At 47.2% G+C, this 26,625-nt stretch overlaps 1 protein-coding gene across 1 annotated transcript in view; it reads left to right on the top strand.

Annotated features, from left to right (window-relative positions):
• The first annotated feature begins 15,838 nt into the window (after positions 1-15,838).
• mecp2 (methyl CpG binding protein 2) overlaps positions 15,839-26,625 on the top strand; it is an 81,716-nt gene continuing 70,929 nt past the window's right edge. The window contains exon 1 of the mRNA XM_059949636.1: positions 15,839-15,980. Coding sequence (XP_059805619.1) covers positions 15,949-15,980 — 32 coding nt within the window. The 5' untranslated portion in view covers positions 15,839-15,948. The remainder of the gene's footprint in view (positions 15,981-26,625) is intronic.

The following is a 26,625-nucleotide window of genomic DNA, read 5'->3' as shown; positions in this document are numbered from 1 at the left end:
TCTGGTGTAGATCGTAGTCTGGTGTAGATCGTAGTCCGGTCTAGATCGCAGTCTGGTGTAGGTCGCAGTCTGGTATAGATCACAGTCCGGTATAGATCACAGTCTGGTATAGGTCACAGTCTGGCATAGGTCGCAGTCTGGTATAGGTCACAGTCTGGTATAGATCACAGTCTGGTATAGGTCACAGTCTGCTATAGATCGCAGTCTGGTATAGGTCACAGTCCGGTATAGATCACAGTCCGGTATAGATCGCAATCTGGTATAGGTCACAGTCTGGTATAGATCACAGTCTGGTATAGATCACAGTCTGGTATAGATCACAGTCTGGTATAGATCGCAGTCTAGTATAGGTCGCAGTCTGGTATAGATCGCAGTCTGGCATAGGTCGCAGTCTGGCATAGGTCGCAGTCTGGTATAGGTCACAGTCTGGTATAGGTCACAGTCTGGTATAGATTACAGTCAGGTATAGATCAGTCCGGTATAGGTCACAGTCCGGTATAGATCACAGTCTGGTATAGATCACAGTCCGGTATAGATCACAGTCCGGTATAGGTCACAGTCCGGTATAGATCACAGTCCGGTATAGATCACAGTCTGGTATAGGTCACAGTCCGGAACAGAACACAGTCCGGTATAGGTCACAGTCCGGTATAGATCGCAGTCCGGTATAGATTGCAGTCTGGTATAGATTACAGTCCGGTATAGGTCACAGTCCGGTATAGGTCACAGTCCGGTATAGATCGCAGTCCGGTATAGATCGCAGTCCGGTATAGATTACAGTCTGGTATAGGTCACAGTCCGGTATAGGTCACAGTCCGGTATAGGTCACAGTCCGGTATAGGTCACAGTCCGGTATAGGTCGCAGTCCGGTATAGATCACAGTCCGGTATAGATCACAGTCCGGTATAGGTCACAGTCCGGTATAGATCGCAGTCTGGTATAGATCGCAGTCTGGTATAGATCACAGTCTGGTATAGATGATAGTCTGGTATAGGTCACAGTCTGGTATAGGTCACAGTCTGGTATAGATCACAGTCTGGTATAGGTCGCAGTCCGGTATAGGTCGCAGTCCGGTATAGGTCGCAGTCTGGTATAGATCACAGTCTGGTATAGATCACAGTCCGGTATAGATCGCAGTCCGGTATAGGTCGCAGTCCGGTATAGGTCACAGTCCGGTATAGGTCACAGTCTGGTATAGATCGCAGTCTGGTATAGATCGCAGTCCGGTATAGATCACAGTCCGGTATAGGTCACAGTCCGGTATAGATCACAGTCCGGTATAGGTCACAGTCCGGTATAGGTCACAGTCCAGTATAGGTCACAGTCCGGTATAGGTCACAGTCTGGTATAGGTCACAGTCCGGTATAGATCGCAGTCTGGTATAGATCGCAGTCCGGTATAGATCACAGTCTGGTATAGGTCGCAGTCTGGTATAGATCACAGTCCGGTATAGGTCACAGTCCGGTATAGATCACAGTCTGGTATAGGTCACAGTCCGGTATAGATCACAGTCCGGTATAGGTCGCAGTCTGGTATAGATCGCAGTCTGGTATAGATCGCAGTCCTGTATAGATCACAGTCTGGTATAGGTCACAGTCCGGTATAGATCACAGTCCGGTATAGGTCGCAGTCTGGTATAGATCGCAGTCTGGTATAGATCGCAGTCCTGTATAGATCACAGTCTGGTATAGGTCACAGTCCGGTATAGGTCACAGTCTGGTATAGGTCACAGTCTGGTATAGGTTGTAGTTTCTGATTCCATAGTCGCTGATGGACTTGCTTTCCTTTGCCCCATCTCTTTCTCTGTTTGTCTCAGCTTTCCAATATCTGCAGGGTTTTTTAAAATCTGACTTGTTCTCATCAACTTGTGTACAAGGCCACCTGGATCTCACTGCACCTCCCCCCTTTCCTGAATTAGTCACTCTTCAGATGATATCTGCTTTCCTGTTTATGCTCTTATAGAGAGAATGTTTCACATTGATCCACATTGGACTGCACCCGCCTTGTGCTTGCCCGCTCCCTCAACCTGTCCCGTTCACTCAGAGCCCTGCAAGCTTGGCGTTTTATTGTGCTCTCTTCATTTCTTCTCAAAGATGGCTGAGAGGAGACTGTACGCTGGGTTCTGTGGTCCTTTGAGGAGGAGGTAGCTCATAAATCTACCATTTCTTCCCTGAGCATTTCTGAGTGAAGAAGGCATCAGGCATGTGGTAAATCAAAGTTCAAAGTAAATTTATTATCAAGGTACATATATACAACCATGAGATTCATTCTCCTGTGGGCATACTTGAATAACCATAACAGAATCAATGAAAGACTGCACCAACTTGGGCCAAGACACACAGACACTTCGCAGGATCTTGAGTCCTCTGTTCAGATGAAACTTGGTGCGCGGGCAAAGAGCTGTTTCCAGGTATGGATGTGTGCGGCCGGCCACGTGCCTGGAAAAGACTCTAATGCTCGCCTGTGGACCACGTTGTTGTGGGGGGGGGGGGGGCGTTGTATAGCTCAGTTCCCCCTCTGAGGCCACCTGGCCCATCAAGATGCTCAGAATCAGGTTTATTATCACCGACCTGCATCGTGAAATTTAGAGTCATGATCACAGAGCACAACAGTACAGAAACAAACATTCAGCCCATCTAGTCCATGCCGAACTGTAATTCCCACTCATGTTCAGTACAGGCAAAGGTTGAATAGGTTAGGACTTTACTCCCTGGAGCAGAGGAGAATGAGGGGGAATTCAATAGAGGTATACAAAATGGATAGGATAAATGCACGGAGGCTTTTTTCCACTGAGGTTGGGAGGGAACAACCAGAGGTGGCAGGTTAAGTGTGGAGGGTTAAGTACTTGAGGGGAACTTCTTCACTCAGAGTGTGGAACGAGCTGCCAGTGGAATTGTTGGATGTGGGTGCTTAAGAGAAGTTTGGATAAGTAGCCAGTTGGCTATGGGTACGGAGGGCTGTGCTCCAGGTGTGGGTCAATGGGACTGAGACAGGTCAGCACAGACTAGATGGGCCGCAGGGCCTGGTTCAGTGCTCTACCATTCTATCTGTGAAGCAGGACACACATACTCGGAGGAAGTGAGGAGAAGTCAAAGCATTAAAATGTACATTTAGGGATACGGTGCTCGCAATTTGCTTGTAGAGTACACAACAAGGTTGGAGGGAGGGAGATTCACCACATTTCATCACTAGGTCTCAGGGGAAATTGCTACGATTAAATACAGTGCCAAAAATTGTCTCACTCTCAGGTCAGTGGAGCAATACTTCATATTCCAACCTGACGGCGTGAACGTTGGTTTCTCTAACTTCCAGTAATTCCTCTCCCTTCCACCCCCTCCCTTCTTCCGTTCCCATTCTGGCTCCCCGGTCATCACCTCCCCCGGTGCCCCTCCTCCTTCCCGTTCTCCCATGGGCCAACTCCTCTCCTATCTGCTTCTTTCTTCTTGAGCCCTTTACCGTTTCAACCTATCACCTACTAGATTCTCACCATCCCTCCTCTCCCACACACCCACCTTCTCCCTCACCTGCCAGCTTGTACAACTTCCCCTCCCCTCCTCTACCCCACCTTTTTATTGACTTTTTCCCCTTCCTGTCCAACGGACCCACTTTCAAGGACCTTGCAACTCATGTTCTTAATATTTATTGCTTATTTATAAATCTTCCTTTCTTTTTGTTTTTACAGTGGTATCTTTTGCACACTGGTTGGAGGACCCAGTTGGTTTGGTCTTTCACTGGTTATTATTTACTGAATATCATCATCATCATGTGCTGTGTCATACTGATGTGGGCGATCATGGTGACCATGATTCTTCTTGGCAAATTTTTCTACAGAAGTGGTTTGCCAATGCCTTCTTCTGGGCAGTTTCCTTACCAGACGGGTGACCCCAGCCATTATCAATACCCTTCAGAGATGGTCTGCCTGGTGTCAGTGGTCACATAACCAGGACTTGTGATCTGCACCGGCTGCTCGTACGATCATCCACCACCTGCTCCCATGGCTTCATGTGACCCTGATCCGGTGGGGGGGGGGGGTGAGCAGGTGCTACATCTTGCCCAAGGGTGACCTGCAGGCTAGCGGAGGGAAGGAGCGCCTCACACCTCCTTTGGTGGAGACGTAGCTCCACCCCTCCACCAACTTACTGAGTGTGCCCACAACAAAATGAATACATATCCTGTACGTACTTCGATAATAAATTTACTTTGAACCTTGAACTTTTCTAGTCATGAAGAGGTCTTGGCCTAAAATGTCAACCGTTTATTCATTTCCATGGGCGCTGAGTCCCTCCAGCATTTTGTGTGTTACTTCAAGTCAAGTCACTTTTATTGTCATTTTGGTACAGTTAATAGTATAAATGAGACAAAGTTTTTTCAGGACCAAGGTGTTAGATGACACAGTACAAAAACTAGACTGAACTACGTAAAAAACAACACAGAAAAAAAACTACACTAGACTACAGACCTACCCAGGACTGCGTAAAGTGCACAAAACAGTGCATGCATTACAATAAATAATAAACAGGACAATAGGGCAGTAAGGTGTCAGTCTGGGCCCTGGGTATTGAGGAGTCTGATAGCTTGGGGGAAGAAACTGTTACATAGTCTGGTCGGGAGAGCCCGAATGCTTCGGAGCCTTTTCCCAGACGGCAGGAGGGAGAAGAGATTGTATGAGGGGTGCATGGGGTCCTTCAAAATGCTGTTTGCTTTGTGGATGCAGCGTGAAGTGTAAATGTCACTTTGTGTTTATAACTGGTATATACATCTTGTTTATGTCTTCTCTGTGATATTAATGAACTATGGTGTCAGATGAATTTACTTCAAGAAGCTCTTCTGCTCCAAGCTGATTTCTTGTTTATACCACAGATGGGGGGGGGGGGGGTAAGTAAAAACCCTTGCTCCCAACGCCTGTCACATTCTGAACCAGAATTAAAACTGCTGCCATGAGGAAATCTTGCAACAGCCACAGGACAAGCAGGCTAAGGCAACCTAGCTATATATACTGTATATGTGCCTAAGACTTTTGGACAGTACTGTCTTTGTCAACGTGGAGCAGAGAGCAGGCTTGTAAATCTGGAGTCTTAGGCACCTTAGCTAATTATATACTCCTAAGATTTTTGCTTAGTATTGTAATCTCTGGATAGTATGTGCAACTTAGCATCTTTCTTTGGAATGGGTCAGAATCTGAGAGCCGTAGGGAGCAGGGTATTTTACACCCCCCCCCCTCACCATCTGTGGTAGAAACAAGAAGAGGGCGCGTCCCAGGTGGTGATGGATCTGATTGGCCTTCTTGGGGCACTGTCTCTTGAAGATGCCCTCGATGGTGGGGTGGGTTTTGCCCGTGGTGGAGCTGGCCGAGTTTAGATTGGAGCCTCCTGACCGGGTGGTGATGCAGCCGGTAAGAATGGTCACCGCAGTACATGTGAAGAAATTTGCTGGAGTCTTCGGTGACGTATCAAGTCTCCCTGTTTGCCTTCTTCATCAGTGTGCTGGGTCCTCTGAGATCAAACCAGGGTTGGACTTACAGCGGGGACCCTGGGGAGTGTTGTGGAACTGGGGGTTCAAACCCACAGTTCATGGAAAACAGTGCCACAGGTAGAAGGCACCCTATCTATTCAGGAGGGACCACCTTTCAAATAGCCAGCTCCTGGCCTTCAGTTATTGTGATTTAGCTGCTAGGCCAAGCAGAACCGTTTCCACTGACAGGAGGGGGGGGCAAAGGCGGGTACCTGGCACCTCCAAACCAGCTGCTTCGAGCAGATGGGGCTCATCCAGGAGAAGGAAAACTCAAGCCTCATCTGCCTTGCGGCTACACCCACACTTTGTGAAGGCTTCGGGAGTAAAACCGAGGGAAAAATCTGCAGATGGAGTCCAGACGTTGAGTTCAACGCTGACCGGCAACTCCTGCGAAGCTGCTGTTTCGGCCTCTGCCGTTCATTTGGAATCATCGGATGAATGGAGAGGGGGGAGCTTGCTCCATATCATAATGCCCTGGCTTGCACATCTAGACAGCTAGGACACAACATCCATGGTCGACCCTGACCAACGGAGGCCTCAAACCTTTTGAAGGTATCCTCGATGGTGGCCAAAGCTGGCCAAAGTCATAACTCACTGCAGCCCCCTTCGATCCTGTGCATCGGAGCCTCTGTACTAGACACTCGGAGTACTCTCCACCATACCTCCATAGAAATTTGCCTGTGTCTTTAGTGACAAACCGAATCTCCTCAAACTCTTAATGAAGTAGGGTCACTGGCGTTCCTTCTTCATGATCGCATCGGCGTGTTGGGCTTGGGACAGATCTACTGAGATGTTAAGGCCCAGGAACTGGGAACAGAAGGGTAATAACTGTTCCTGAGCCTCAGGTCCCACACCACCACATTCAGGAACAGTTATTAACCTTCATCCAACAGACTCCTGAACCAGCGTGGATAACTTCACCCACCTCAACACTGAACACAATCTGTGGATTCGCTTTCATGGACTCTACTACTCACGTTCTCAGTATTATTTATTTATTATTATTATTTCGGGGTTTTTTTGTATTTCCATAGTTGGTTTCCTTTTGTGCATTGGTTGTTCCCGTTCCCGTCCGTACGGGAAAACAGGAGCCTCAGAACTTACACAACCAGGTTCAGAACAGTTATTACCCCTCAACCAAAGGGAATAACAACTCAACTTCACTTGTCCCATCACTGAAATGTTCCCACCACCAACAGACTCACTTTCAAGGGCTCTTCATCTCATGTTCTCCATATTTATTGCTTGTTATTTATTTATTTGTTTGTTAATCATTTATTTATTTTTGTAGTTGCACAATCCCCTTTCTCCCATGAACCTGTCCTATCAGATTCCTTCTTCCTCAGCCCTTTACCTTTACCACCTATCACCTCTCAGTTTCTTACTTCATCCCCCCCCCCCCCACTCCTCCACCACCCAGCTTTCCCCTCACCTGGCTTCACCTTCCAGCTTGTACTCCTTCCGCTCCCCAACCTTATTCTGGCTTTTTCCCCCTTCCTTCTTGGCCCGAAACGTTGACTGCTTAATTCCCCTCCATAGATGCTGCCTGACCTGTGGAGTTCCTCCAGCATTTTGTGTGTGTTACTCTTGAAACCGTGGATCCAGGAGATCTGCTGGCCAGAAGTCACCAACAACACTGATCTACGGCAGAGAAAGCACCTTCTGCCAACGGAAGAAGAATTAAGATGGGAATGGATAGGATACGTGCTGCGTTAACCAAGTACCAGCATTACCAGACAAGCGCAGATGTGGAATCCCCAGGGAAAGCGGAAGGGAGGCCAGACAAAGGACATCTGGTGACGTGACACCAAGAAAACAGGCAACGCCTGGACACACCAGCAACCCTGACAGGGCATTCCAGGCACCCAACACTCAGGAAATAATTACCCAGTTCTGTTGTAAAGTCCTCGAGCGCTACAGGACAGAAAGGAGCCCTTCGGCCCATCTAGTCTGTGCTGAACGTACAGACAGTGAGAGGAACTGAACCCAGGCCACCGCCACTGTAGTAACATTATGCTACAAGACAGGAAGGAGCCCTTCGGCCCATCTAGTCTGTGCTGGACGTACAAACAGTGAGAGGAACTGAACCCAGGCCGCCACCACTGTAATAACATTATGCTACCGTGCCTCCCTACTGAACCGAGGATCGCATGGTGAACCATAGCCATCCCATATGTGGGGTCAAAGGGCACACAGAGGTCAGTAGTGACCATCAATGTCTGCCAGCTTTGACACTGCTGCTACAAAACAACAATTTTCACGACATTTGCCGGTGACATTAAACCTGATTCTAATTCTGAAAGCCTCACGACAGAGGCTCTTCAGCCGGGCGTGAGGGAATTTCCTTCACCAAGGACTGCCCAAGGTTGTGAGGAGAAAATGCTCTTCCACCCAGTACAGTCAGCCTAGCGATATCTATGTGCCTAAGACATTTGCACGGTACTCTATATCTCTTACTGTAATTTGAGCAATATTTATCTATTTCACTGTAGTTGTCACAAAACAACAAATTTCACAGTGTATGTCAGTGATAATAAACCTGATTCTCATTCTCATTTGTAGAAACTTGAGAGTCATTGATGACATGTTCAATCTCCTCAAACTCTGAAGAACACAGAGACCTGGTGCGCCTTCCTCATTGCCCCAGGATAAACTCTCCGAGGTGTGAAGCTTCCACTCTGCCACACAGGGAGATGGGGAAAATCCTACAAAAAGTGGTGGATACAACCAGTCCATCATGGGTGAAGTCCTCCCCATCATTGAACACATCCACATGAAATGCTGTCGCATCCATCTTTAGGGTACACCCGCCACCCGTAGCTGCTTCTGTTCCTTCCACGACCGCTCCTTTCGTTATCCTTATCTCTGGAGCCTTTCTCTTTTGCCTCTGCCTGTGTGTCGGTGGGAGGACAGCTGAGTGATCAGATTTCCCGAAATGCTGTCCAGGCATGAAATGGTAGGCATTCCAGATCATAGTATAGCAGTGGTCGAGTGTGATGGGGCCCCTGGTGCTGCAGGTTATACGTTGATGATAAATGGGCAGAGATTTCTTCACGCAAGCCAGATTGAAGCCCCCGACTAAGATTCGAAATGTGGCCTGTTTGTTGTACGGTGATGGCAGCACTGAATATCGGCTTTGGGCAGTACTTAAACTGTGGTCAGGACCACGAAGGTGAACTCTTCTGGTAAGTAGAATAGCTGGCACTCAATCATTAGATGTTCCAGGCTGTCCAGGTTGGGGTAACAAAAGTGTGACAAGACCACTGCACACAGAGTTTATCATGAAACACAGATGCCCCACCATTTGCCTTCTCGTAATCAGCAGCTTGGTCCATCCCGTATATCAAAAAACCTTCAGGTCTTACCGATGCATCTGGCATGTCCAGAGTGAACCATGTCTCCGTGATACACAGAACACAACATTTTCTCATTTCCCTTTCGAGGCAGCAAACTTGCTCTTAGGTCCTCAGTCTTCTTCTCCAGCAAATGTACATTTGCTAATGAGATGCTGGGTTGAAGTCCTCCCCTCATTCCTCTCTTTCAGCCTTTATCCGCTTAAAGGTGCTGTAACTGCATGCTTGAGAGTTAAGTCCACCAAGTCCTTCAGAAGGGAATAACTAGTTCATTAAGTCAGTTCAAAAGTACATTTTTTAAAGGGAAATTACAGGCAGAGTGAGTGCGTCAGAAGGAAATGTTTAGAAGTTTTGTAAGTAACCCAGTAAGCTGTAGAGAGGGTGCAGCGGAGATTTACTGGGCTGCTGCTTGGATTAGAGAGCATGTTTTATGAGGAGCTAAGACCCTTCCCTTTGGAGCAAAGAGAATGAGAGATTATCTGATAGATGATAAGAACCATAGAATGAGTGGACTGCCAGCACGCTTTCCCCCAGGGCAGAAATGGCTAATACAAGAAGGCCTAATTTTAAAGTGATTGGTTCACGGTGGTGGGAGGGGGGGGGGGGAAATGTCAGAGGTTGGTTTTTACACAGGCAGTAGTGGGTTTGTGGAATGCGCTACCAGGGGTGTTGGTAGAGGCAGGTTCCTTAGGGGTATTTAAGAAACTCTTGGACAGGTGCATGGATGAAAGAAAAGAGTTGAGGACCACGTGGATTGATCTTGGAGGAGGCTGAAAGGTCAGCACAGTATTATGGGCTGAAAGGCCTGAACTGTACTATGAATGATTTGTCCATGATCAATTCCTTGATGTTGCTGAAATTGAGCACAGTGTTGCTGTAGTGACACCACTCAAACCAACTGGTCCATCGCACATCTTTGTCACCATTGAGGTTCTGCCAGCAACTTTGGTGTCACCAGGAGATCTGCTGACGGCATTTGACTGTGCCTAGCCATGAGTGTAGAGAGAGTAGAGCAGTGGCCGAAGCATACATCTTTCAGAATGGTGCATCCTTTAAGCATTTATCTTTGTTGAGCACTGACGCTCTGTCCACAACGGGCAGTATTTCCTGGTGGCCGACTCCCAATTCCCATCCCAACTTGTTAGCCCATGTCTTCCGCTACTGCCATGATGAGGCCCATCTCAAGGTGGAGGAGCTTCCGAACTGATGGCATGAACATCAATTTCTCCCCCTCCCCATTCTCTCTTTCTTCATTGCATATTCTTACCTCTGCTCTTCTCACCTGCCCATTTCCTCCCTCCTCCCCTTTCTCCCATGGTCCACTCAGCTCTCCTATCTCAGCCCTTTACCTTTTCCACCAATCACCTCCCAGCTTTTTACTTCACCTACCTCCTCCTCAAACGGTTTCACCTGTCACCATGTACCAGCTTGTACTTCTCCCCCTCCCGCCACTTTCTTATTCTGGCTTCTCCACTCTTCCTTTCCGGTCCCGATAAAAGGTCTTGGTCCGAATCGTCGATGTTTATTCCTCTCCGTAGCTGCTTCCTGACCGGCTGCATTTTGTGTGTGAGCTGCTTGAGGTATGATTATCAGCGAGGAGGGAAGGTTATCATCGATCTGTGCTGACTGTGGCAAAGAAATCGGGAACTGTCTATATTTTCCAAGGTCTTGTTGTGGGGCATTAGCTTAGCTCTATTTGTCACATGTATGTCGAAACCTGTAGTGAAATGCGTCAGTTGTGTCAAATCAAATCGAAGAGATTTTTATTGGGAGAAACCCACAAATGTCGCTATGTTTCGTGCGCTAACAAAGCAAGCCCACAACTCACTAACCCTAATCCATACGCCTTAGACTGGGAGGAAACCCTACGTGGTCACAGAGAGAACATCCAAACTCCCTACGGACAGCGGGGGAATTGAACCCTGATCTGTGGGCACTACCTGGTGCCATAAAGTGATGTGCTAACCACTACACTGCCGTTTAAAGTTCAAAGTAAACTTTATTACCAAAGTATGTATATGTCACTGTAAAAAAGACCAAGATTCATTTTCTTGTGAGCATGCTCAATAAATCTATAGAATAATAACTATAACAGAATCAATGAAAAACCGCACCAACTTGAGCGTTCAGAGTGCAGGAGACCACAAACTGCAAATTCCAGAAGAAATAATAATAATAATAAATAAATAAGCAATAAATATCGAGAATATGAGATGAAGAGCCCTTGACAGTGATCCATAAGTTGTGGGAACATTTCAGTGACGTTCAGTGAAGTTACACACACAAAATGCTGGTGGAACGCAGCAGGCCAGGCAGCAGCTATAGGAAGAAGCACAGTCGATGTTTTGGGCCGAGACCCTTCGTCAAGACTAACTGAAAGAAAAGATAGAGATTTGAAAGTGGGAGGGAGAGGGGGAAATCTGAAATTATAGGAGAAGACAGGAAGGGGAGGAGCTGGAAAGTTGATTAGCAAAAGGGATACACAACTGGAGAAGGGAAAGGATCACCCTGCCCTCAAATTTACCTGGTCCATTTCCGACACCTCCCTCCCCTTTCTTGATCTTTCTGTCTCCATCTCTGGAGACGGCTTATCTATTGATATCTACTATAAGTCTCACAGACTCTCACAGCTACCTGGACTATTCCTCTTCCCACCCTGTCTCTTGCAAAAATGCCATCCCCTTCTTGCAATTCCTCCGTCACTCCACATCTGCTGTCAGGGTGAGGCTTTTCCTTCCAGGATGAAGGAGATGTCTTCCTTTTTTAACAAAGGGGCTTCCCTTCCTCCACCATCAACTCTGCTCTCAAACACAGCTCTCCCATTTCACGCACATCTGCTCTAACCCCATCCTCCCGCCACCCCACTCGGGATAGGGTTCCCTTTGTCCTCACCTACCACCCCACCAGCCTCCAGGTCCAACATATAATTCTCCGTAACTTCCGCCACCTCCAACGGGATCCCACTACTAAGCACATCTTTCCCTCCCCCACTTTCTGCTTTCCACAGGGATTGCTCCCTACGCGACTCCCTTGTCCACTCGTCCCCCCCCTTTCCTTCCCACCGATCTCCCTCCTGGCACTTATCCTTGTAGGCAGAACAAGTGCTACACCTGCCCTTACACTTCCTCCCTCACCACCATTCAGGGCCCCAGACAGTCCTTCCAGGTGAGGCGACACTTCACCTGTGAGTCGGCTGGTGTGGTATACTGCATCTGGTGCTCCCGGTGTGGCCTTTTATATGTTTGTGAGACCCGACGCAGACTGGGAGACCGTTTCGCTGAACACCTATGCTCTGTCCGCCAGAGAAAGCAGGATCTCCCAGTGGCCACACATTTTAATTCCACGTCCCATTCCCATTCTGATATGTCTATCCATGACCTCCCCTACTGTCAAGATGAAGCCACACTCAGGTTGGAGGAACAACACCTTATATACCGGCTGGGTAGCCTGCAACTTGATGGCATGAACATTGACTTCTCTAATTTCCGTTAATGCCCCTCCTCCCCTTCTTACCCCATCCCTGATTAATTTATTTATTATCCCCCCCCCCTTTTTCTCTCTGCCCCTCTCACAATCACTCTTTGCCTGTTCTCCATCTCCCTCTGGTGCTCCCCTCCCCCTTTCTTTCTCCCTAGGCCTCCCGACCCATGATCCTTTCCCTTCTCCAGCTCTGTATCCCTTTTGTCAATCAACTTCCTGGCTCTTAGCTTCATCTTCCCCCACCTGTCTTCTCCTATCATTTTGGATTTCCGACTCCCACTCCCACTTTCTAATCTCTTACTATCTTTTCTTTCAGTTAGAATGAAGGGTCTTGGCCCGAAATGTCAACTGTACTTCTCCCTATAGATGCTGCCTGGCCTGCTGCGTTCCACCAGCACTTGTTGCTTGAATTTCCAGCATCTGCAGATTTCCTCATGTTTGCATTTTTAAATTCAGTGAAGCTATTCCCTTTAGTTCAACAGCCTGTTGGTTGAGGGGTAATAACTGTTCGTGAACCTGGTAGCGTGTGCCCTGAGGCTCCTGTTCCTTCTTCCTGATGGCAGCAGTGAGAAGAGAGCACAGCCTGGGTGGTGGGGGATCCCTGATAGTGGATTGCTGCTTTCCTGTGACAGCTCAATGGTGGGGAGGGATTTATCCGTGATGGACTGGGCCGTATCCACTACTTTTTGTAGGATTTACCGTGCCACCCTGCGGGGCAGAGTGTTAGGGAATTTTGTTTTTTAGGTATGAAGCTTTACATTCCTGAATGCTAACATCTCGGAGGATTTATCCTGGGCCATAGATGTAACCATGAAGATGGTGTGCCAGGTCTCTATGTTCTTCAAAGTTCGAGGAGATTCACAGACTGACAAAATTCGACAAATAAGAATCAGAGTCAGGTTTATTATCACAGACATACGTTGTGAAATTTGTGGTTTTGTAACAACAGTACAGTGTAATACACAAAAATTACTATAAATTATAATACAAACTATACAGTACTGTGCACATACAGGTTTATCATCACTCACATATGTCATGAAAGCTGTTTTGTTTTGTGGCAGCGGGACAGCGCAATACATAAAATTACTACAGTACTGTGCAAAAGTCTTCAGCACCCTAGCTATATATACATACCTAAGAGTTCTACACAGTATAAAAATGGAATAAGTAGTGGAAAATGAGAGCCACCACAGTATGGCTCGACACAACTTGGTGGAAAAGCATTAACTCTTCACCACCCTGGGCTCCTGAAAGGTCGAGGCAGCATTAGCTGCCCCTGGGTGAAGGAAGATCCCTCACGCCCAGCTGATGAGCCTCCTTCGTGAGGTTTGCAGGATCAGAATCTGGTTTAATATCACTGGCATATGTTGTGAAATTTGTTCTTCGCAGCAGCAATACAGTGCAATAAAAACTACAAATTACAATCATTATGTGTGTGTATTTCTAAAAGTTGTGCAAAAAGAGCGGAAAACAAACACTGAGGAGTCTTCATAGATTCATTGTCCGTTCAGGAATCTTGTTGCAGAGGGGAAGAAGCTGTTCCAAAAACTTTGAGTGCATGTCTTCAGGCTTCCGTGTCTGATGAGAAGACATGTCCCAGGTGATGGGCTTGCTTACTGATAGGTGTTGCCTTTTGAAGGTGACCTCAATGCCGAGAAGGCTAGTGCCCACCATGGAGTTTACAGCAATCTGTGGCTTTTGCCCGATCCTGTGCAGTGATGGAACCAGTTCGAATGCTGTCCGTTGTATGTCTGTAGACATTTGCGGAAGTCTTTGGCGGCATACCAAATCTCCTCAAACTCCTAATGAAAGCTTTGTGACTGGTTGCATCCCAGACGGGTGGGACTCAGCCAATTCCATCACGGGTACAGCTCTGCCCTTTACCGAGGACACCTACAAGACGAAGGTGGCAATCATAATTAGAGGACCGCCCCCCCCGCCCCACCAACCGGGCCATGTCTTCTTCTCGATGCTCCCATCAGGCAGAATTCACATTTGAAACATACAGTGAAATGCATTGTTTCTGTTAACCCAATAATGTGCGGGTAGGAGGAGGGTCAAATTCAACTAGTGTCACCACATATTCTGGCATCAACAGAGGAGCCTGTTTCCCCAGGCCTTCTTTCCCAATGCCATCACCTGTCCTTAAAAACCCTGACACCACCTTGGACTGTACTTTACAGTCGCTGAACTTTACGCTCAGTGTAAAGTCAGCCATTTACTTTTACATTCCCTGAATTTGTATTGCTGACACTCTGCTTATTTTGCCCCGCAGTTATATATAATGGTATTGCTGTTACTTTATGTTTACTTCAGGAAGTTAATTTCCATGCTATTTACACCGTGAGTGTGTACACTATAACCATTTGCCTCTATGGGGCAGGAAAGCTTTGTAACACTCTTATGTAGCAACTTCACCCGTTCCCTCAGCACCACCTCTTCAGTCAAAAAAGCACAGCCATGTCTCTGCTTCCTGAGCAGATTGAGACCAGTGAGGCTCCCCATTTTACACAGGAGCATCATCAAGAGTGTCTTGACAAGCTGCATCACTGTCTGGAATTGCAAGGCATCTGACCACAAGTCCCCACAAAGGAATGTGAGGACTGCTTGCTGGGGAGTCTTTCTTCCACCCATTAGGGCAGGAGTCCCAGCATTAACCGATTATGCCATGGACCTCTAGCATTAACCGAGGGGTCTGCGGACCTCAGTTTGGGAACCCCAGCATATTTATTGGGAGCACTACGCACACAGGGCTCTTTGCATTGTCAGTGATCCCTCCCGTCTGTCCACAATTTCTTTGACCCCGATCATCAGGCAGAAGGTACAGCACCAGAAGGACTTTTAAGATGGGAAACAGCTTTTTCCCTCCTGCTGTAAGATTACTGAACACCCTGACACCACTCTGGTCTCATGAAGTACGAAGCTCCGATAGCGTTATGCTGTTAACTTTTTTCACCTGTATCGTCTCTGTATCATATCATTTGTGAATTTATTTGTAGTAACATTACACTTTATGGTAATATGGGTTATGTTTGTAAGTCATATATGTACAGTGTTGTGCACCTTGGTCCGGAGGAACGTTGACTCATCTGGCGGTAAACAGACCTAAACAGTCTAACGACAATAAACTTGAATTTGAACTTGTACTTGGAGCTAATTGGAGGGAGGGAACTGGCTCACAAGAAGGGGCGTGGTTTGTATTAATTAGAGCCGTGGGGAGAGGGCGTGGCTTAGAAGAAGTGGGCGGGATTAATTCGATCTCGGGGGGGGGCTGTGTGTGCGCGTGGGGGGAGGGGTCAGAATCGGAGCGAGAAGCGGGACCGCCACTTCTCGCGATAAGTCATGCGGCTTGGGCGGGAGAGCGAAGTAACTCCCCCTCCTCCTCTCCCCACGATCTAAAAAAAATCCCCCTCGGGATCACGTGACACCCGGCCCGCCGGCAGCCGTTGGTGGGGGAGGGAAGATTAAAAATAACAGCGGCCCCGCCCCCTCTTGGAGCAAGAGCGGGTGGGGAGGGGGGGAAGGGGGGGTTAGAGAGGAAAAAAAACCTCGCGAGAGTTGGGCGGTTTTGCCGGTGTGACGCGCTCGAAATAATTTGAAAATGGCCGCCGCGCCGAGCGCTGGAGAGAGGCTGTGAGTAATCCGGGGGGTTTGGCGGATGGTCGGTGAGGGAGACGCGGCCCCGAGGGAGGGCAAGGAGGAAGGGGCGTGAGCGCCGGGGACGGCGGTCCGAGCTATGCCGCTGGGGGAGGACGGGGGGGAAGGCGGGCTGTAGGCTGAGGTGGGGAAAGGCCCGGCCTCTTTAAGGAGGGCGGAATTTACATCGGAGGGAAATAAAAAAAATAAACAAGCCGGCAGGGTACTTTTAAAAGTAAAAATCTATAAGAATTTTTCTTAGAGTGTGGTGAGGGGAGACATGGGAGGATTTCCGCACTTACCGGTAGCCGGCGGTTGGTGTGAGCGGGAGGGGGGCGGGGAGAAGGATAACGGCCTCGCGGCTCCTTAGCAACCGGCACCGGGCGCTGGGTACCCCGGTAACGTGGGGGGCCCCCTAGCCAATCAGGAGGTCGCGTTTCCCTTCTGGGAACGGGGCCCCAGCCAATCAGAAGGTCGCCCCAGGGAACGGGGTTGGGGGGGGGGAGCGGAATGCCCTCGCCAATCAGGACGTCGACCCCCGGTGATGGGGTTCCTGGCCAGTCAGGACGTCGCACTCCCCTTCCTTCAGATATCTAGGTGGAAATGGCCCCTGTCCTTTGGGGGAGGTGGGGTTGCAATCCCCCATACTGACCGTGCCAGTCATGGATGTTGGCCCTCATCCGGCTGGCCAGTAAACGGTCGTGGATGCTGGCCCCCATCCGGCCAACCCAGTGCCAGTCACGAACGTTGGCCCTCATCCGGCCGGCCAGTAAACGGTCGTGGATGCTGGCCCCCATCTGGCCAACCCAGTGCCAGTCACGAACGTTGGCCCTCATCCGGCCGGCCAGTAAACGGTCGTGATTGTTGGCCCGTAAATGGTCGCGGACGCTGGCCCCTATCCGTCCGGACCTGCAAACAGTTGCAGATGTTGGCCACCATCCGGCCAGCCCAGTGTCGGTTATGAACGTTGGCACGATCCGGCTAGCCCGTAAATGGTCACAGACGTTGTCCCCGATCCGGCTGGTCTATAAACGGTTGCGGACATTGGTCCCGATTCGGCCAACCTGTAAACAGTCGCGGACGTTGTCCCTCCCCATCTGGCTATCCCGTAAATGGTAAGAGACATTGGCCCCCATTCGACTGGCCCAGTGCCAGTCATGAACTTTGCCCCCCATCAATCCGGCTCATGTGAGTTGTGTCGTTAGCCCTGTTCCGGCTGGCCTGTAAATGTTCGTAGACATTGTCCGTCCCCGATCCGGCCAGCCTGGTTGCAGACATTGGCCCGCCCATCTGGCCAGCCAGTAAACGGTGGTGACTGGATGTAGCCTTCTTTCAGCTGGCCCTGTGCCAATCATGGCTAGATGTTGCCCCATCCTGCTGGCCTGTGTCAGTCATGATATTAGCCCTGCCAATTGGGACAATGGTCACTATTATTCACAACCCCTACCATCTGGTCCCGGCCAATTGGGATGTTGCACTGACCAACTGTGCCAGTGAGGACATTATCCCTTACCGCTGGCCCATGCCAATCTACCCAGCTAACCCATGCCAATGGTCCCATTAAATGTCCCCTTGCCAGCTGTGACGTTCCCCCTTCCAACTGGCCCCTGCCGATTGTGACATCACCCTTCCAACTGATCCATGGCAATCAGGACAAACACTTTACCAGTTTGATGGATTGGCATGGCGACTCTTGGGCTCTTTCGTGTATTTGTGGGCAGTAGTTGGTTCATTGCAATTGGGGTGTACACTACAGCATGCAAAGAGCTTATTATACCCAGTCTTGCAACAAGCTTGTGTATTAACCTTTGGCAATGCAAGGGCCTAGTTTCTTCATTAACTCCACGTCCACTCAATATCTGGACCTTTCAATGCTCAATAGGTTTCAATGAGATTCTCCCCCCCCCCCCCCCCCCACACACACCATAGGTTCTCATTGGTTAACCGTTCCATTCCTGGGATCATTCTCATGAACTTCCTCTGGACCTTCTCCAATGCCAGCCCATCGTTTCATAGATAAGGGACCCAAACTGCACTCGATACTCCCAAGTGTCATCTACCAGTGCCTCAGTATCAGTATCATGATTGGAACTCGGTTTTTACAATGGCAAATAAATTCCTGTTCTCATTCACAGTAACAAATAAATGTCACATATGGGAGATCAGAATCTTTGCCATATAGACTATTTATACTGCTGGAAATGTAACTTCAATCCCTTCTGAATGTGTTCAGTCTTAAGAATGACGAGAAGTTCTATTCATGTTGTGTGTGCACTGCTGGTGAGGGGGTATTTATTGCTTGTCTGTAATTGCCTCTTGAGGTGATGGTGAGCCTGCGCCTCTGCCCTTGTGGTGGAGGTACCTCCACAAGACTATTGTGGAAGGCAGTTTCACAGATTTAAAGTTCATTGTAAATTTGTTATTGTCACCTGAAATTCATTTTCTTTCTGGCCTTCACGGTAGTTTCAAAGAAATGCAATAGAATCAACAAAAAACGACACAGATTCTATTGTTTTATTGGACTTTGACCCAGTATTAAGGAAGGACTGTTACTGTGTTAGCAGGGTAGACTAGTGAGCGACTCAGAGGGTGAACTTGGAAGCGGCGGCTCTCCCCTGCTCCCTCGGAGGTTCACAAAGGACCACAGGAGAACCCTCAGCAAATTAACACGTTAAGTGCCATACAAGAGAAAATGAATATTCAGGGTGAAAGAGCATTCCTCCTCGTCACTTTTGTGATGCACCCAAAGTAATTGGTCAGCACGAAGCTGTTGAATCGCGTCGTGATTTCCCTTAAACGGCCAGATGATAATAACCGTGGAGGCAGGTTACTGGTCAAAACAAACAAGCAAGCCTCCAAGGTTCTTCAGACCATGAGTGTAGCTGGGACATTCTATTAACCTCTCGTCCGATAGGCGGTGAATAGTACCTTGTGGCGAAATTTTTGCAGTTTTACTTGAGCTTGTATGTTTGGATCACTGGTAGGAGAATCACTGATTTGAAGGCAAAAAAGTTTAAAAATTAGATTTATTTGTCACATTGAAACTCATAGTGAAATGCATCACATGCATTCACAACCCACACACCAGTGTTTTGGGGGCAACTTGTGTCACCACATGTTTCAGCAACAACGAAGCAAGCCCACAATGCTCAACAGGACAACATACAACACAACAGGCACCAAAAGAACAGGAAAAACAAGCCCTGTTCCTCCCTCCCACCGTCACACATTCAGTCCTCTAACCCTGGGACAGGCCTCCAGTCACCAGCAGACATGGCCGCATACCTGCAAACACTGGGCTTCAAACTTCATCAGTGAAATGCAACGTTTGCATCAATGACTAGCACTGTCTGCTGGGGCAGCCCACAAGTGTCAGTCGCTTCCTGTGTCAATATAGCCAGCACACAACTTGCTAAAGTGCGCAGTACTGTAGTAATTTTATATATTGCACTGCACTGCTGCAAAAAACACAAATTTCATGATATATTTGAATGATAAACTTGATTTTGAAATGGGTTTCCTGTGGACAGAGTGAGAAGGGGTCAGAGAGAGGGGAGTCATGGTTGGGAAAAGGGGAAGGGAGTGGGAAGCACCAGAGAGACATTCTGTAATGATCAATAAACAAATTGTTTGGAATCAAATGACCTTGACTGGTGTCTCAGGACTGGGTGTGTCTGCACCTGCATCGTCCTCTTGCCCCGTCACGCCTCCTCTGCCACCTGTCCCACACACCTCCCCGTGGCACTCCACCCTCGCCACCATTCCCAACGCCTTTTTCTCCAACCAGATTTACAAGCCTGCTCTCTGCTCCACGTTGACTTTTTAATGTATGCATATGTGTGTGTATATGTTTAGGTATATATATATAGTGCTATTTTAAAATGTGTTAATAACACAAGCCTTGTTATTTTAAAACATCTCGTTAGTTTGCCAGTACCATAGCATGGGATTGCTGTAAAGACATGTATGCTTGCAGTTCCCAATCCCCGTCTGCTCGGTTCTGGTCTCTGCTTCTCTTGTTGAAGGGGTGTCTTCAGGAAGAGAGGAAATTTGAGGACTTCCCTCACCAAGCATAGCCGGCTGGTGGCGTGGTGACACCTGTGCTGGACTTTGGGGCAGAAGGTCCCGAGTTTGAATCTAGCCGGCTCCTGTGCACGCTTTCCATCGGTGCTGGGTTGAGCGTCGACCTTGTTTAAAAAAAATAGCCTGCTACAGAAACATCAACAGCAAAAAGTTGATGGCCTATGCTCTCTCGTGAGTTGAAAGGCAATTTCTCTTCATTTTCTTCCTCACCAAGCCCACTTTGAAGCTATTTAAGATTCCAGGCAGATTGTTGTCTCATTCTGCATGTCTGAGTGTGATGGAAGGGCGAACAGATTAATTTCCTTCTGTGCGTTACAAGACATTTCCCCTGACCACTTGTTAGGACCATATGACATCAGAAGAGAATTTTGTTCCATCTGCCCCACCACTCCATCATGGCAGATTTATTTTTCCCCCGCGTCCCCATTCTCCTGCCTTCTCCCTATAATATTTGACACCCTGACTAATCAAGAGCCTTATCAACTTCTGCTTTAAATATACTCAATGACACGTCGTCCACAGCCACAGGTGGCAACGAATTCCACAGATTCATCACACTGACTGAAGAAATTCTCCCTTTAGAACAGAGATGAATGAGATCCTTTAAATCTGATGCTATCTAATTACTGGAAAAATCCTTTCCATGTCCAGTTTATCCAGGCCTATCAATATTCAGTAGCAATGCACTTGGATACGGCAGCCTCAAAGTTGTTTTTGTTTCTTTAAATGTCTTTTATTATGATCTCAACATACTGTTGGACATTAAGAAATTCAACTACTGCAGGTCTATCCTGTCAGTGAGTTGCTCGATAGCAGAGTAGCTGGACCGTGTCGTTGCCGACTATAGAAGCTTCAGAGTCGGTGCCCAAAGGTGGTGTGCAGTTATTGACAACAAGTTATTGTCTTAGATAGTTTTCCTGTGATCGCAAGACCCCTTTGGACACTGGTAATGTAAAATACTGCATCCGGTTCACTGGGGAGACCGACAGTGGGGGAGCTGTGTGGCCTCGGTTGTAGCGAAGACTGAGCCTCGTGCCTCAGGCTTGCCGTTGCAGCACTCCAGGGAAAGAGACGCCGGAAGCAGTGTATCATGTCGTCCACGATGGATTGGGAGTTGGGTCCCTCCCATTGGTGCTGCCCTCTAGTGTTCACTCAGTGGAAGACAAGCTGGATTGCGTGCATGTATACGTTTGTAGACTACTGAAAACTGTTCTTGCTGGCAACACTCAGGCACCTTCAAGTTATAGGATATATTGCTCACGGATTTGGGTTATATATATTTTTATGTGACTGTATGTTTACTGCTGTCTTATATGTGCTGTATGTACCTTGTGCTGCGTATGACTGTTGGTGCTATGTTTTGCATCTTGGCTCTGGAGGAATGCCGTTTTGTTTGACTGTATTCATGTATGGTTGAATTATAATTGAACTTGATTTTCTAAACTCCAGTGAGTACAGACTCAGAGGCATTATCAAGTTGTTATACATTAACCCTTTCAATCCTGGGATCATTCTTGTAAACCTTCTCTCATCCTCTCTAATGCCAGCATGTCCTTTCTTGGTCATGGGGTTCAAAAGCCTTTGCATTAAACTTTAATTTCTCTCAGCTGCAGGTGGGTCCTCCCTAGGTTTTGATTTGCATTGAAATAGCCATTTCAACAGTTGGATAGAATTGAGTACCACTGTGTACCCCTTGGTAGTCACATTGGTTACCGATCCAATTCTTGGTTCAGATGCACTGGTGGCTGGGTGAGGTCCGGGATGACTTTTGGTTTCCTGTGTATCTGTACTAAATCAGGAGGTTGCCATCTTGCAAGGGGATATGATTTTCCAAGGGTAATAAGCAAAATGTGATTGATAAATCTGGCTGAAGGGCCTCGGCCTGAAACATCGAGTGTTTACTCCTTCCCATAGATGTTGCCTGGCCTGCTGAGTTCCTCCAGCATTTTGTGTGTGCTGCTTGGATTTCCAGCATCTGCAGATTTCTCTTGTTAGCAAAATGTGATTGGTTTATGTGTAATGAATTTTTTGTTATCAGTATGATTTTGTTTTGTTGGTGCGCTTGAGAAACGGATTTTACTTAGATTGCTCTAGACAACCTGCAGAATTGATTGAAACATGAGTTCTAATTTGCCCATTGAACATGAGCATTCAGAATGCAAGTCTGCTAAATCTTGTCACAAACTTTTAAAGTGAAAAATACTATATTTAATAAAAACTATTTAATAATGCTGGAGGCTAAAGAATGCAGACCGTCCTGGGGTTGGAGGACTGTGTATGTGTATGGGAGGAAGGAAAGGTGGCTGAAACGTCAACCGTTTATTCCTCTCCATTGATGCTACCTGACCTGCTGAGTTCCCCTAGTGCTTTGCGTGTGTTACTTTAGATTTTTACCATTTCTGGAATGGTAGTGCAGTAGTTAGCACAACACTTTACAGTACCAGCTATCCAAGTTCGGTTCCTGCTGATGTCTAAGGAGTTGGTACGTTCTCCGTGACCATGTGGGTTCCCTCTGGTGATCCAGTTCCCTCCCACAGTCAAAAGGCATACTGGTTAGTAGGTCAATTGGTCATTGTAAATTGTGCCGTGATTAAGCTAAGGGGATTGCTGACCTAATGCATGACCTGAAGGGCTTAATCCACACGGTATCTGAATAAATAACAAATTAAATCAGCAGAATTTTTAGTGTTTAGGAATGTTGTCTTGTTGCTTAACTTGTTCTGTGTGTCGTGTACAAAGTAGATTCATTGGGCCAAATAGCCTAAGTCTGCTCCTAATTTCTTGCGTCTTATGGTCTTGTGTTGTGGACATGTGATGTTGGCCCTGCATGTGTGGTGACACTTGCGAGCTGCCCCAGCACGTCCTCGATTGTGTTGGTTGTTAATGCAAACAGCGCGCACATTTCATTGTATGTTCAATGTAAACGTAACAAATAAACTTGAATTGTGAACTCTTCGCATTCTACAGTCTGATCTGTGTTCGAGCATTAGACAAAAAGGCAGTCTCTTTGTGAAATACATGTGGCCTTTGGCTTTCTAGATCTCTTTCTTCTCGAAGTATGTGCTGAAGCTGGTGGTTTCTTACATTGGGTCACGTAGTTGTAGAGAAGTACAGCATGGACCCAGGCGCAATGCCCACACTGTGAGTCCCGTCCTGTGTTCAGCCCATATCCCTGCACACCACACACTGCTCCCCTCCATGTACCTATCCAATTGCTTCTAAAATGATACTACTCTTATCTGCCTCAACCACTTCCTCTGGCAGCTCGTTCCACATACTCACCACTTGCTGCGTGAAAATCTTATCCCTCAGATCTGTTTTAAATCTTTCCCTCTTGGCCTAAACCTTTTTTCCCTTCCCTGTTACCGTCCACCTAATTTTAAACTCAGAATTATAGACTTTTCTATAAGTTCACCCCCTCACTCCTACGTTTCAAGGAATGAAGACTTAGGCTGAAATCCAGAACAGAGCCGTAACCATTTTGCAATCTTCTGTCTTTTGCCTCAACTCTCAGCAGCTAATTCCCTAAAGGTTAACTTGTAGGTTGTGTTGGTGGTGAGGAAGGGAAATGTAATGTTAACATTCATTTCAAGAGGACTAGAATGTAGAAAGCAAGGGTGTAGTGCTTTATAATGCAGTGGTCAGAACACACTTGCAGTAGTATGAGTAGTTTTGAACCCTTTATCTAAGAAAGGCAGTGCTGGTATTAGGGTTCAGAGGTTGTGTGAATGAAAGGGTTAATGTATGAGAAGTGTTTGAATGCTCTGGACCTGTACTCACTGGAGTTCAGCAGAACAAGGGGAAGGGAATCTCAATGAAACATATTGAATACCCTAGGTGGAAAGGATGTTTTCAAAGGTAGGGGAATCTAGGACCAGAAGGTACAGCCTAAGAATAGGACGGCCCTCTAAAACCGAGATGAGGAGGAATTTCTTTAGCCAGAGGATGGTGAATCTGTTGAATTCATTGCCACTGACGAACACGAAATTGATTGGCCTTATTTCCAGCGGAGATGAGACAGCCTACAGAGGAGAGGTTCATAACACCCAGACACAGTGATGCCAAGATAACAACCTCTCTTTCAGTGTCCAATAAACAAAAGAGCTGTTCGTGGATTACAGGAGGAAGGGGATCAACATCAATGGGACTACAGTTGAGCGGGTGAATAGTTTCAAGTTCCTTGATATATACATCACCGAAGATCTCACCTGGACTGTATACACCAGCTGTGTGGCAAAAAAGCACAGCAGCATCTCTTCCATCTCAGGCAACTGAAGAAGTTCAGCATGAGCCAAATCCTCAAGACCTCCTACAGGGGCCCCACCTAGAGCACCCTGACTGGTACAGGAACTGAACCAACCTTGATCACTGGGCATTGCAGAGAGATGTACGGACCGCCCAGTGAATCTGTGGATGTGAACTTCCCTCCATTGATGACATTTACGTCAGCAGGTGTGTAAAGAAGGTCATCAGGGTCTCCAGTTACCCCAACTAAAACTGTTTCAGCTGCTTCCTTTTGGCAAATGGTACTGCAGCGTTAAAACCAGGACCAACAGGCTGCGGTTGGGACAGTTTCCTTCTACAAGCCATAAAACATATATTGTGACGGAGTCATAACACAATGATTTTTACTCCCTCATGTTGGACGGATGTAAAATTTAAATAAATTCAAATTCATGTGGAGTCTAAGTCATTTTGTATATTTAAAGTAAGGTTGATAGGTTCTTGATTAGTCAGGGTGACAAAGGTTATGGGAACAAGGCAGGAGAATGGGGTTGAGAGGGAAAGTAAACCAGCCGTGATGGAATGGCAGAACAAACTCGACAGACCCAATGGCCTAGTTCAGCTCCTGTATCTTATCAGATTTAGTCCTGGCAACATCCTTGTAAATCTTTCCTGCACTGTTTCCAGTGTAACCACAGCTTTCCCATACCAAACCTGTACACACCATGGATCTTGAATTGTATCTTGGTTTTGATCTTTCGTGTGAAGGAGAGGCATTGTGGGCTGGCCAGTCACAGCAGTATATCTGAGTCAGACCTCCTGCGATGATCGTTTCCGTTACGGGTCTTTTGACTGGAGCAGTCCAATGTATTTTGTCCTGTTTTCCTCAAAAGTCAGGGCACTGAAGTTAGTGTTCATCAAAGTTCAAAGTGAATTTATTATCAAAGTAGGTACGTGTCACATTTGCAGGCATTTACAGGAAAATAAAGAAGTACAATCAAATTTATGAAAAACTGTACAGAAAGGCTGACAAAGTGTACAAAAGAAAATAAATTTGCAGATATGAAAATAAATGAGTTGTAGAGTCCATGGGTTGTGGAATCAGTTCACTGTTGAGGTGGGGTGAAGTTATCCACACTGGTTTAAGGAGCTTGATGGTTGAATTGTTCCTGAACCTGGTAGTGTGGGAGCTCCTGAGGCTCCTGTACTTCCTTCCCAATGGTAGTAGTGAGAAAAGAGCATGGCCTGGATGATAGGGACCCTTGATGGATGCTACTTTCTGGCAGCACACCTTGTAAATGGTCTCAATGATGGGGAGGGCTTTGCCTGTGATAGACTGGACTGTTACACTACTTGTTGCAGACGTGGATCCAGTGCCAGAGATTGGAAGCTCAGCAGTGCAGAGAGCAATACAGTGTGCAAACTCCACTCAGACAGCACAGATTTGTATAGAACCAGGCTCTCCTGGCTGCCAAACTCTATCAGATCTGCACTAATGAACTTGTGCACAACAGTTTCATATCGCCACACAAAAGCGTGTGTAATGATCCTGCAATCTCTGACCTCTTGCCATCAAACAGAAGGTATCACAGCATCAGAACCAGAACTGTCAGACTGGGTAAAAGCTTCTTCCCCCAGACTGTTAGCCTGGTGCCACCCACATCTACATCCTAACCAAGTTACCTGCTCCACTCTCCAACTCACAGACACTCCCTCATTCTGCACTGGTCACTTCTCATCATCTATTGCTGCTGTTTCAGAAATGTTTGCAACTGCTTGTTTAATTATAATAGTGCCTGTAATATTATACTGGTTTAAAATGCCCTGCATTTTACATCATTCTGTCGATCTTCAGGCCATACCACTCTCGGACTTCTGCTAATATTATTTTGTGCTGGACAGTAACTCTGTGTTGCGTGTGACCATACGTATGATGTTCTGCATCTTGGCCCCAGAGGAACAATGTTTTATTTCGCTGTAGACAGTAAACTTGAACTTGGAGAGTAGGCAGCCATTTGATGTATTTGGTCATTGCTTTTTGTTCTGTTGTCAGTAGAACCCTGAGCGCCTTTTAAGAAAATCAGTTCTCAACTTTCAGTAACTTGGCTGGGCCTTGTGGTCCTGGAGAACACTGTCTTTCTCCATCAATTGTTTGAATGTCAGAAATCTCCCATCATCTGAAATTACAAAAAAGGATCTTTAACTGAACTCGGTGACCTTGTGCCAGAGAAATTGAAGGATCGATCTTGATTGCTGTCTTCTGACTGGTCGGTGTTGAGCGGAGATGGGGTGGACCATGTTGAGCCTGGATTTGGAGCTACCGTGTGGCTTGACT

The sequence above is a fragment of the Hypanus sabinus genome, chromosome 24 (assembly GCF_030144855.1).
Source record: "Hypanus sabinus isolate sHypSab1 chromosome 24, sHypSab1.hap1, whole genome shotgun sequence".
Lineage (NCBI taxonomy): Eukaryota > Metazoa > Chordata > Chondrichthyes > Myliobatiformes > Dasyatidae > Hypanus > Hypanus sabinus.
Note: the sequence above shows the minus strand (reverse complement) of the source record. Positions and strands in the feature narration are given on the sequence as shown.